Source organism: Rhincodon typus, chromosome 4 (assembly GCF_021869965.1).
Source record: "Rhincodon typus isolate 14 chromosome 4, sRhiTyp1.1, whole genome shotgun sequence".
Classification (NCBI taxonomy): Eukaryota; Metazoa; Chordata; class Chondrichthyes; order Orectolobiformes; family Rhincodontidae; genus Rhincodon; species Rhincodon typus.
Window position 1 is genome coordinate 88,946,323 of NC_063335.1, and position 13,395 is coordinate 88,959,717.

At 42.3% G+C, this 13,395-nt stretch overlaps 2 protein-coding genes across 2 annotated transcripts in view; both read right to left on the reverse strand.

Moving 5' to 3' along the window:
• LOC109915032 (microtubule-associated protein 4-like) overlaps positions 1-13,395 on the reverse strand; it is a 123,167-nt gene that overhangs the window by 43,060 nt on the left and 66,712 nt on the right. Inside the window, exon 2 of the mRNA XM_048596161.1 lies at positions 5,337-5,616. Coding sequence (XP_048452118.1) covers positions 5,337-5,598 — 262 coding nt within the window. The 5' untranslated portion in view covers positions 5,599-5,616. The remainder of the gene's footprint in view (positions 1-5,336; positions 5,617-13,395) is intronic.
• LOC125482976 (ATP-dependent RNA helicase DHX30-like) overlaps positions 5,600-13,395 on the reverse strand; it is a 55,400-nt gene continuing 47,604 nt past the window's right edge. The window contains exon 7 of the mRNA XM_048596162.1: positions 5,600-5,616. Coding sequence (XP_048452119.1) covers positions 5,600-5,616 — 17 coding nt within the window. The remainder of the gene's footprint in view (positions 5,617-13,395) is intronic.

The window sequence follows — 13,395 nt, forward strand, 5'->3', positions numbered from 1 at the left end:
GGCCTGCTGTGTTCATCCAGCCCTGCACCTTGTTGTCTCAAGTCAGTTGCACTTTCTTCTCTCCTTAACAGAAATACTAACGTACATTCCCTTGTACCAGGCTGCTGGACTTGTGCAGAAAAGGTAAACATTAATATAAAAAATGGGAGAAATGCATCATTGAAAGCTTTTCCCACAGCACATGTTTTCTTGATTCAGTTTAAAGCTTCCCCTACTTAAACAGTAAGACGACCAGAACATCTTTTTCAAAATCCATCATTGACTCAATTGTCTCCTTGGGAAAATATCCCAAGTTGAGTTAGTGTTCAGTCAGAACATAGACCATAAGCTGAACTTCCAATTCTGTCTCATCTCCATCCTGGTTTCTGACAATCAAGGTGTTAAAACCCTCATTCATGCCTAAAAATGGAAATGCTCTTCTGGCATTTCTTTTCTCCTTCATATAGTTCAGCTCCTCCAAAACCTTCCCCAGGTCTCTACCAATCCTGGCCACAAAGTCTTATTTATTCATCAATCCCAAGCATACTTCAGTACAAAGCAAAATTCTCCTTGCTGATATCTATTCCAAAAACCTTCTGTCCAAAAATCCTTGGATTTAGAACAATGCAGAGCTTTGACTCGTGCATTTACCTCAGCAAAAATAGTCAAAAAAAGTGTTTGATCCTCAAACTGCCCAGCAGGCTGTGTGGAAACATGAGCCTAAATTGATCAAGTCGGGGGGTGGGGAAGATGATAGATAGAACCTCTACATTGTGGAAACAGGCCCCTTGGCCCAACAAGTCCACACCAACCCAGAGCATTCCACCCAAACTCATCCCCCTATAACCCTATATCTACACATCCCCAAAAACTATGGGCAATTTAACACGGCCAATCCACCTAGCCAGCACATCTTTGGATTGTGGGAGGAAACCTGAGCACTGAGGAAACCCACACAGACACGGAGAACATACAAACTTCATGCAGACAGTCACCAGAGGGCAGAATCGAACCTGGATCCCTGGCGCTGTGAGGCAGCAGTGCTAACCAATGAGCCACCGTGCTGCACACTACTGCAAGATGTAGTGATATACAGACAAACAGTAGGGCAACTGAAGTTGTGAAACTATAACTATTCCTCATATTATACAGTGTATTGCTCCTGTGCTAGGTGAGGCTATTTATCATATTCAGTTACCTGTGCAAAACACAAGTATAGGCGTACACAACATCAACCTTAAGTGAGAGATCATCTAAGGCCTAACTGAATTTACGGTTTTCCAAATATACAATTGTTTGGGGGATGATGACAAGGTTGCCTAATGACTCAACAGTATGCTGGGACCACTTAGATGTTCAGATGAAGGCTAGTGGTTCAGATCTTGGTTTCTCTCGGTACTGATGTTGACATTCCATAAATCAAATCCATTTCGCTCATGCCAATCTTTTGCCACACATTCAACGCAATGTGAATTTATTCATTGCTCCAGTAATTATCCGAAGATTTTTTTCTGCTTTATATATTTAGCCCTTAGCTGCTCAAGCTCTCCAAACAGAACATCTTTCTTTATCCCATTCTAGGTCATTGATACCCATGTGGACCAAGACCACAGGATCCTTCCCCTCCCATGGCAAGGTCCTCTCCAATTTAGAGATGTCTGAAGCCAGGCAGGCAGTACTGCCTTCAGGACTCAAACTCTCAGCTGCACTGATCTGCACCTGACTACATAATCACCTACAGTTTACATAAGAACATAAAAACTAGGAGCAGGAGTAGGCCATCTGGCCCCTCGAGCCTGCCCCACTATTTAATAAGATCATGGCTGATCTTTTTGAGACTCTGCTCCACTTACCCACCCAATCACCATAACCCTTAATTCCTTTACTGTTCAAAAATTTAATCTAGCCTTGCCTTAAAAACATTCAGCAAGGTAGCTTCAACCGCTTCACTGGGCAGGGAATTCCAGATTCACAACCCTTTGGGTGAAGGAGTTCCTCCTGACCTCAGTCCTACATCGACTTCCCTTTATTTTGAGGCAATGCCCTCTAATCCTAGTTTCACCTGCTAGCGGAAACAACCTCCCTGCCTCCACCTTATCTATTCCCTTCATAATCTTGTATGTTTCTATAAGATCTCCCCTCGTTCTTCTGAATTCCAATGAGTATAATCCCAGTCTATTCAGTCTCTCCTCATAATCCAACCCTCTCAACTCTGGAATCAACAGAGTGAATCTCCTCTGCACCCCCTCCAGTGCTAGTATATCTCTAGTTTCTATTCACTTCTCCCACATGAACAGATCCCTGCACCCTGATGCCAAGATAAAATAGTTCATCACCTCCTACTTCTCGCTCAAGAACCTGGAACCTGTTTGAAATGGCTGAGCCTCCTCCACTTCTACCATCTCAATATCTGTACCTGCCTCATTCACAAGTACACCTACTGTCCCTGATCACAGACAAAAATCAGAAGATATTGCCCGAAGGGGAATGATTGCCTTTTGGACTGAAGTGACCTGGCAAATTTCGCTAAAATGCAGCAGTGTTTGAAGTTTGGCCACCCACGTATGTACTGTTAATCACAGTTCCTGAAGTCCAAACACTTACTGCAAATGTTGCAGTAGATCACATTGGCATTCTTTAGAATCTACCAACTACAGCTGGAATACATCACCTGCCTTGTCATCTTTATGGAGTTTTAATTAATGTCTTTATTCTTGCTCTGCTTGTAATCACAATATTTTAATTAGTACTGTATTTACCCTGGATGAAAATTCCCAACCTCAGATAAGAGAAAAAAATACACTAATTCACTTAGAGATAGTAGGAACTGCAGATGCTGGAGAATCCGAGACAAGGTGCAGGGCTGGACGAACACAGCAGGCCAAGCAGCATCACAGGAGCAGAGAGGCTGACGTTTCGGGCCTAGACCCTTCTTCAGAAAAGGGGGAGGGGAAGGGGGTTCCGAAATAAATAGGGAAAGAGTGGGAGGCGGATAGAAGAGGGATAGAGGAGAGGATAGGTGGAGAGGAAACAAACAGGTCGAAGAGGCGGGGATGGACCCAGTAAAAGGTGAGTGTAGGTAGGGAGTTAGGAAGGGGATAGGTCAGTCCAGGGAGGACGGACAGGTCAAGGGGGCGGGATGAGGTTGGTCGGTAGGAGATGGAGGTGCGGCTTGAGGTGGGAGGGGGGGATAGGTGGGAGGAAGAACAGGTTAGGGAGGCAGGGACGAGCTGGACTGGTTTTGGGATGCGGTAGGGGGAGGGAGATTTTGAAACTTGTGAAATCCACATTGATACCATCGGGCTGCAGTGTTCCCAAGCGGAATACGAGTTGCTGTTCCCGCAACCTTCGGGTGGCATCGTTGTGGCACTGCAGGAGGCCCAGGATGGACATGTCATCTGAGGAATGGGAGGGGGAGTTGAAATGGTTCGCGACTGGGAGGTGCAGTTGTTTGTTGCAAACCGAGCGTAGGTGTTCTGCAAAGCGGTCCCCGAGCCTCCGCTTGGTTTCCCCGATGTAGAGGAAGCCACACCGGGTACAGCGGATGCAGTATACCACATTGGCAGATGTGCAGGTGAACATCTGCTTGATGTGGAAAGTCTTCTTGGGGCCTGGGATGGGGGTGAGGGAGGAGGTATGGGGGCAGGTGTAGCACTTGCCTTCTTTTCTGGTATGTAACAATTTTTGTTTGGAATGCAGTAAACTCATTCAGCTCTCTAGTTCTTCAAAATTCTTACTGCTACCCTCTATTTCTGGAAAGAGATGCATGATTTCTACAGCCAGTCTCAAAAAAGTAGAAAAAAAGCAGCATCACTTTTACACCTTCTGTAAGAAATTTCCAACTACTCATTATACCTATCTGCTTAGAGAGCCACTGATGCTTCAAAAGTTAACTCAGCTTCCTGCTTACAGTAATTAACCCCATTGAAGGTGACATCATTCAGTAAAAGTCCTGGTATTCCAAACCTACTAACAGTGATGAAATGGCTAAACATATCCAATATGTCTGGATGGTGACAGCATTGGATGGTTGGTGTTCTCACAAAATGCTGATCACATCTTCAGTTACAGTTGAGGCTGAAAAGTTTATTGTAATCAGGATAAGCTGCTCAAAGGGATGCCACAATCATGTACCTTAGCCGAACAAGAAATAAAGATGTAAAGGAAAGGGCAGGAGGAAAGAAAACAAGTTTATGCCCTTTATTGAAGGATACAAATAAAAAAAAAAAAAATAATTCAAGACCCCATTGAAGTAACAGTTACAGATACCCATGTCCTAGCAGATTATAGGCAAACATACACAAATAAGAAAAGCTATACAAAAACAAATTGCTGGAGAAACTTGGCAAGTTTGGCAGCATCTGTGGAATTAAAGCAGAGTTAAAGTTTCAAGTCCAGTGACCCTTCAGAATGGGAAAATATACATATACAGTCACAGTACTATCTTCACAGCAGTCGGCAGCTAATTGCATTTTAATTGAAGAGGATTTAAACCATTTGGGAATAAAATCAGGGAACACAGACAACAGCAAATTTTAGAACACATGCTTCCAAAAGACTGTGGATGCAGGGACAATTCAAATTTCACAACAGATTTATTAGGCAAGGGCACTGAGGAATATGAAACTAAGTCAGAATAGAGAGTTGAAATACAAATTAGCTGCGATCTAACTGTGAAAGGTCAAAGTGGTTGAAAATGTTACAAGGTTGAATTAGCTATTTCCTGTTGCAAAACTGATCTCCAATAGCTGCAATTACTCAACATGAAATTAGTTGCAGGAATCCGAATGACCAAACGAGTAACCAAATATTTGTAGAGCAACGGTCATTTCTCATTCCAATTCCTCATTAAGTTGTACTGGATAGATGCGGAGGAATGTTTAAGTAGAAAACAAAATGCTAGACTCCCTAACCTGTTCTTCCTCCCACCTCCTACCTACTAACCTCATGCCGCCCCCTTGACCTGTCCGTCCTCCCTGGACTGACCTATCCCCTCCCTAACTCCCCGCCTACACTCACCTTTACTGGCTCCATCCCCGCCTCTTCGACCTGTTTGTTTCCTCTCCATCTATCTTCTCCTCTATCCCTCTTCTATCCGCCTCCCACTCTCTCCCTATTTATTTCAGAACCCCCTTCCCCTCCCCCATTTCTGAAGAAGGGTCTAGGCCCAAAACGTCAGCCTTTTTGCTCCTATGATGCTGCTTGGCCTGCTGTGTTCATCCAGCTCTGCACCTTGTTGACTAGAAAATACTAGACTGTTTACAAATATCCAAGATTCACAAGTCCTGTTGTCATACCCATTAGTGAGGCTTCCATTTGCTGACCCGATCTAAAGTTCATACTATGCACACACTCACATTCTGTCAATTTTCCCCCATCACTTTGTTCAGGTGCTGCCTCTCCATGTAAGCACACCATAGCATTCTCTTTAGCCTCTGAAGGAAGCGATTTTGTCTCATCATCATCCAGCAGTGGAACATAACTTTCTTTCGTCACACTTTCTCCAACAACGTCATCATATTTCTCTGCCTCCAGAGAAGCAATGAAATCCCTCTTAACTTCTGGTTCAAGACTGGGAGAACTTTCATGTAGCGCATCAGTCAGATCGAAGTCAGCCATCCTAAGCACAGCAGTGTCCTGAAAGAAGGAAAAATTAAAAAGTTTAACATTCTCTGTAATGGTGCACTGTGGAATCTGCATTCTTGTCATTGAGCTAGAGATATACAGCACAGCAACAGACCCTTCGGTCCAACTCTTCCATCTCGACAGATATCCTAAATAAATCTAGTCCCATCCAGATGCCTTTTAAATATTGTAATTGTACCAGCCTCCACCACTTTCTCTGGCAGCTCTTTCCATATATGCATCACCCTCTGCGTGAAAAAGCTGCCCCTGAAGTCCCTTTTAAAATTTTTCCCCCCTCATTTTAAACCTATGCCCTCTGATTTTGGGCTCCCCCACTCCACGGAAGATACCTTGTCTATTTACCCTATTCAGCTACTCATGATTTTATAAACCCAAGGTCACCTCTCAGCCTCCAATGCTCCAGGGAAAAATAGCCCCAGTCTATTCAGCCTCTTCCTCTAGCTCAAACCCCCCAAACCTGGCAACATCCTTTTAAATCTTTTCTGAACCTTTTCTAGTTTCACAACATGCTTTCTACAGCAGGGAGTCAAGAATTGCATGCAATATTCCAATAGTGGCCTAACTAATGACTTGTACAGCCACAACACAACCTCCCAACTCCATTACCCAATGTACTGACCAATAAAAGCAAGCATACTGAACACCACCTTCACTATCCTGTCCACCTGTGACCCCACTTTCAAGGAACTATGAACCTGCACTCAGCGACACTCCCCAGGGCATTACCATTAAGTGTATAAATCCTGCCCTGATTTGCCTTTCCAAAATGCAGTATCTCATTTATCTAAATTAAACTCCACCTGCTACTCCTCAGCCCATCTGATCAAGATCCCATTGTACTCTGGGAGGTAACCTTCTCCGCTGTCCACTACAATCCAATTTTGCTGTCAGTTACTGTGTCCTACAAGTTGATATGTAAAACAAAGTGGATGGCAATCACTTAGTGCTTGATCAGCCCAATGAGGAGATCACCATGCAAAGTGCTAAATATTTTCTTTCTTGAATTCCTTATGGCTGGTCCCAGTAAAAAAAAAATCACACTTGCTGTACAAGGAGGCAGAGTTTATCTGCAGCACTCAGAAGTATTAATTCCACTGCACTCATTTCTGACTGCATTCCTTTCTACTACAATCCCTGAAGCAAAGGGAACCAATTTGCATTTTAACAAAATCTTAAAACATAAGATACTTGAAGTGTCTTGGGCTTTAAACAAATAAAGATGCCACACAACTATTGTTCCTGCAGAAGAAAGCAGAGTTGATGATTACAACTTACTTTGTTGACTATCAGGAGCCTGGGTGGAGGGCAAGGACAGGGGGAGGGGGTAGAGAAGGACAGAAGGAAGGAAGAAAAAGAAAAAAGAAAAAAAAAGAGAAAAAAAGAACAGTGCTAATCATCAGAAACTGTACTTCAGTTTGAATCCAAACCGTTAAAACAAACTTTGTCAAGCAATTTTGACTCCAACCCCAAACCATAAACTAGATTGGAAATGCAGCAAGCCCCCTATCCTTTCAGGGCTAGGCCACACCTTGCCGGATTCACACTACCCAACATTAGACAACATAACATTCTTTGCCTGTACCACAGCCATCCATGTGCAAAATATTCACTGCATTTTAGTTCTCTACTGAAGGTGCCAAATGCATTTTTTGTTCAAGTTTTGCAGGCTTCAGCCACCCTCTTACCTCACCCAAATAGACAGAATAGTAACACATTGGTACTTGGGCATGAGACCCACTCTACCTAACTGGATTGATTTCTTGAGGATTTAAACAGGATCCTCCTTGTTAATGCAGTTTGTGTGGCTTTTACACTCAACAAAAAAAGTTTCACATGAAATTGAAATTACCTGTAATGAATCCTTGCAAATTGAATTTCTGTGAAGTGTGTCAGTTATTGAAAAACGTCTTCTGATAAAAGCTGTAGGTTATGCTATGCCAATTTAAATCGTGGCGTCTATGAAATTTAAGATTTCCTTGGGCGTGGTGGCTTTAACTTTCACGGTGAGATGATAAATCAGGACATTAATGAACTCTAATTCTGCCACAAACAGCAACATAATGGGCACAATGGTTTCCTTTAGTGCCATAAACCAGTCTATGCTTGTTCTGTTAAAATCCTTCAGTTCCTGTACCAAAATCCTAGTACCAAAATATTGTAAAACATTCTTGGTGAAGGTTATATTTTTAAATTGAAAATAAAACACTTACTGGCAATACATTTCACAACCAGTAAGACTTCACTCGAGTAAAGCAGAGGTACAGTGAGTATATCCAGGTACACAAGAATTCAATTGGTAAAATCTTCAAGTTCAATTTTAGAACTAGCAGCCTTTAAAGTTATAATAGCCTAGTTAATAAGCAACAGGATCTTGGGCAGAGGCTACAGTCACTAATAGTACAGTCAATTCTGATACAACGCAATAGTTGAGTTCTCGTGCTTTAGAAAATCACAATAACCATAACACAAAGCAATAGGGACAGAATCGTGTTATAGCTAACACAGGCAGGGAAAGTTTGCACTTTACAAGCAGCATTCTCCTATCCTTCAACTGCATTACGGCCAATGCGCTGAAGAAACACATTATCAGAACCCACTGTATGCACAGCTTAAGCACCTGGACAATTGTAGGGAGTCCAAGAGAAACAACTGGGTACAACTGTCACAAGTCAGTTTTCCATTTTGGAAGTAGCTGTGGGTATTGGTTCCTCAGGGGAGACCATCAAAGCCACTACAAGCAACCCAGCAAGAGAAATATAGTGATAGGGGATTCAGTTAGGGGAATCTGTAACCATAGAATGGCATGTTGCCTCCCTGGTGCCAGGGTCAAGGTTGTCATGTAGCAGCTGCAGAACATCCTTTTGGGGAGGATGGATAGTCACAGATCATGGTCCCTACTGATACCAAAGACTTTGGTAGGAAAAGGGAATGTGACCCCGCAATCAGAATTTAGAGTGCTAGGTAGAAAAATAGCAAGCAGGATCTCAAATGTAGTAATCTCCACGTTACACCTAGCGCCAAATGCAAGTGAAAACAGAAACAGGATAATACAGATGTGTGCATGTCTGGACGTATGATTAGGGGGCTTTTGATTCTTAGGTCAGTGGGACGGGCTCTGGGAAAGAATGGCAGAGCACTTGAGCTGAATGATCTACTTCTGCTCCTCTCACCTACAGTTTTATAACATCAATAAAAGCTAAATGAGTTACACCTGAATAGACCCGGGACCGAGTTGGTAATGCTATCACGAAGTCTTTCAACAACTTGCCAACCAAGACAGAATGAGAGAAAGATACCAGGGAGCACAAAATGCTTCAAGACACAGGTTGCACTAAGAGTGCAGTATATTGGTTGGTGAAGGTGGAGAGAGAGAGAGAAAAAATAATGAAGTATAAATTAGGGTTACTATGCATAAATGTAAATACAGAGAGCATTGTAAATAAATTTGGATAGTGACATATGCAGATTTCCATAAGGAGGTTATGATGTGATGTCAGAGACCTGGGTCAAGGAACAGGTGTTAAATATTCGAGTACACAGTATTCAGAAAAGATTGAAAAGGAAATCGGGTGGAAACTATTATAAAAGTATTGATTAAGGAAAATATTGCAATGTTGGAGAAAGATGATGTCTCCAATTTCAAGAACGAAAAAAATCAATCTATTTGACTAGAAAGAAAGATGAAGAAACAGGCTTTTTTAAAAAAAATATTACTCCGTATAGTTGATGGACTACCAATAAATGGAAAGGCTATGGAGGAACTGATCTGCAGGGAAAATCAGAAAGATGCCAACATTATATAGTTATAATGAAGGGCTTTAATTACATTATCAATATCCTAGTCTATATTTTGGTAAGGCATAGAAGGCGGCAAGTGATCCTAGATTGTGTTCAGGAGAATTTCCTATTGCAGGGTGGCCTGTCCAACAGAATTTGTTGGACTTGGCTCTTGAAATGAGGTGAGCCAAATGGATCAAGTTTAGTGGAGGAATATTAGGGTTAAATGATCATATCATCATAATATTTACTACGATGGTGAAGACTTGCAATGGTCAAATCGAGAAAAAAATAAGTTAAATTAGAGGAGAGTCAGTGGGGCAAGTCAGAGCTGGGCTGGGTAGACTGGAATCAAAGGTTTATTGTAACTGAGTGATGGGCTACCAAAGATGAGATAGTTTCGTTAGACACTAAAAGGTACATTTCCTCAAAATAAGAAAAGGACAAAAAAGTCAAAAAAACAAATCCAGAGCCCACTGGATGACAAAGACATAGAAATTAAGAAAAACAGGGCAGTTTGCTTAAAACAGTGTCAGATAGAAAATACAATCGAGAACCACAAGGAAAACAAGATTCAGAGGTGAGGTGAAAAAGCCTATTAGAAATCAAAACGGAATTACAAGAAAAGAACGGCAGCAAACAAAGAAATCGCAAAGTTTTACTATTTATATGCCTATAGAAAAAAGAAAAAAGAAAAGAGAGATAGAGGAGTAGGGTTAATTAGGGACCAAAAACAGGATTTACACATGGAATTAGGGGACATGACTTAGTTAATACTTTTCATGTCTTCTGCCAAGGAAGATGCTGCCCATGGGTGATACGAGGAGGAAACTCTACCACTTGAAGGGTTCAAAAATTGATTAGTGTCGGACAGAGTTCAAGACACTGGAATGAGATGAGATGCTTCCAAAAGATAATACTGAGAAATTGTAGCGGCACTGGCTGCAATATTTCAGGTCTTCCCTCGACTAAAGCAAGGTCTCAAAAAGAAAGTGAAGAATTGAAACACCATCATGTATAAAATTACCTTTTTGGTACCAAATCAGCCCTTATTCAAAAAACAAAGATAAGCTAAGCAATTACAGACCAGTCAGTTTAACTTCGGTGGTGGGAAAGTTTCCAAAACAGTTAGAAGATCATAGAATCCCTATAGTGTGGAAACAGGCCCTTCAGCCCAACCAGTCCACACCGACCCTCACAGCACTCACCCAAACCCATCCTCCTATAACCCACCGAATCTACACATCCCTGAACACTATGGTAAATTTAGCATGGCCAATCCACCTAGCTTGCACACCTTTGTTTGGGCTGTGGGTGGAAACCGGAGCACCTGGGAGGAAACCCACGCAGACACGGGGAGAACGTGCATACTCCACAGACAGTCACCCAAGGGTGGAATTGAACACGGGTCCCTGGCAGTCAGGCAGCAGCGCTAACCACTGTGCCACCGTGCTGCCCCAAAGTTACTTGGGATAAAGTTAGTCACACAAAAAAGTGGATTGATTAGGAAGTTAACATGATCGCTAGAAGGAGGGAAAAAGTCATGCTAAGAGACAGTACGAACTGCCGATGCTGCCGTCAGAAACAACAGTGTGGAGCTGGAGGAACACAGCAGGCCTTTGTTCTTGAGCGCTCCCTTCCCGGCTTTCCCAGGCCTCTGAGCTCCCTTCCCCGTCCCCCATTTCAAAACGTCAACCTTCCCGCTCCTCTGATGTTGCCTGGCCCGTTGTGTCCCTCCAGCTCCACACTGTTATCTTGTCTTCTCTAACTTAAGTTTTCTTTGGAAGAGGTCCCAGAAAGCGTCGAGAAGATAACACTGTTGATGCGGTCTACCTGGAATTTCAAAAGACATTCATTCAATACAGTGCTGCACAGACTTGTGAAAAGTTAACTCAGAATAAAAAAGGTCAGAAATCACACGACGCCCTTCTTCAGGTGAAGCCTGAAAGCTTGCGTTTTCAAATAAACCTGTTTATCTATAACCTGGTGTCATGTAACTTCTGACCTTGACCACCCTAGTCTAACACCAGCACCTCCACATCAGAGAAAGAAAGGGACTGCAGTAACACGGATGCAAAATTGGCTGAGTGATAAAACACCGTAATGATCAATGGATATTTTTCACTCTGGAGGAAAGGTTGTAGTGGAGTTCCCCGTATGTCAGTATGGGGGCACTTGGAAGACAGTGTAGAACCTGAAACGACACAGACAAGTTGGTGGAGTGGGCAAATACGTGGCAGATAAGGTCAATGCAGAGAGGTGTAGCATTTGGCAGTGAAGACAGTAGTAAAGAAAGCATCTTAGATTTCCTATACATCTTACATTTTATTAATAGGGGTATAGAGTACAGGACCAAAGAAATTGGATGATGAACTTGTACGAGACATGTGTTAGATCTCAGCTGAAGCAGTGCGTACCTTCCAGAAGGGAGTGCAGAGGTGTATTACAAGAATGATTCAAGTTACAGAGAAGGTAGTGAAGAGAAGTTCTTTAAGTAGTTTTCAAAATCAGGGGGCTAGATGGAGTGAATAGGGAGCAGTTGATCTCACTTGTACAAGGATCAAAAATCAAAGTGTATAGATTAAAATTATTCACAAGAGAAGAAAGTGTGATCACAAGTGGTTGAGGTCTGGAATTCTGGCCATGTGGTGGAGGCAGGTTCAATTGAGGCATTCAAAAAGTTATTTAAAATAGAAAAAAAAAAAAAGAGGCAAGAGAATGGTACAAAGATGTGATGCTCATTTGAGGAGCTGGTGCAGACCATTGGCCAAATGGCCTCCTTCTGCATAACAGTGCAGTGATTGTGACATCTCAACATGTTGTCAGCCTTGATTCAGTAGTTGGATTCTCGGTAGACTCAGCTGTGGGTTTCAAATCCCACTCCAGACACCAGCATGTAAATGGAGATTGCAGTACTGAACTAAAGGAGTGCCAATTTGTTGGAGGTAATTTTTCAGACAAGACATTAAATCACAACGCTGCTTGCTTCTCAGGTGGGATATACAGAATTCCACGACAGTATTCAAAAGAACAACAGGGAATTCTACAAGTGTATTTAGCAAACTTATCCCTCAAACTACACAAAGCAAGTGACCTGGGCCTGTGTTTCATTTCTGTTTGTGGGAGTTTACAATGGTTGCCACGTTGCATACATTACAAAAATACATAGAATTCATAAGAATTGAATGTTAAAAAAAAGGCTTGAGTCAAGAAACTTATTGTGGAAGTACAAGTGCTACTATCATTGTTTGGGGAAAACAAAGGCCTAATTTCATAATGCTTTAATACTTTGGATTTTTTTTTTTTAAAAATTCCAACTACAATCTAAAATCTAGAGTTTCAGAATTGTAACTCAGCTGCACACAGAAGAAATGCTGATGTATACTTAAGTCAAGGACAGGAATATGGGGGAAGAGGATAGTCACCCACACTTATCCCAATGACTGTACATCTTTATGATTCCCCAAGCTACAAGTACCGAGATTTTACAGTGTTTCTATAACTACACACTATCCTGGCAGTGAAGGGAATAGATACTTTTGCAAGTGGATCCGGCATCAATTAAAAACGAAATTCCAGAACCTCCAGATTCCCCAGCACGCCCCTTTCCCAGAAGGAAAAGTCCCACACCAAGTAACTTACAGTGTAATTAGTCCTTGTAAAATCAGTAATTTACCAAATAGATCTCCTCTGAATGCCTCACTATATTTCCGAGTGTTTCCTACAAAACTGGTCTGCCATTACACGCTAGCTACTGTTAGCTGCTAAAAGTCTCCATTAACAGCTATTCACTCTCCTAGCCAGATTGTCACCCACTTCGTCTGTCCAACGGTCTTCTCTTTGGGCTCTATCCCCACCTATTGTTTACTCCTTACCTCCCCTCTGCTAACCCTACCTTCTGCATATAAACCAACATTTTCCTGGCGACCATCAGTTCTGAGGAAGGGTCACCAGACCCAAAAACGTTAACTCTGATTTGTCTTCACAGATGCT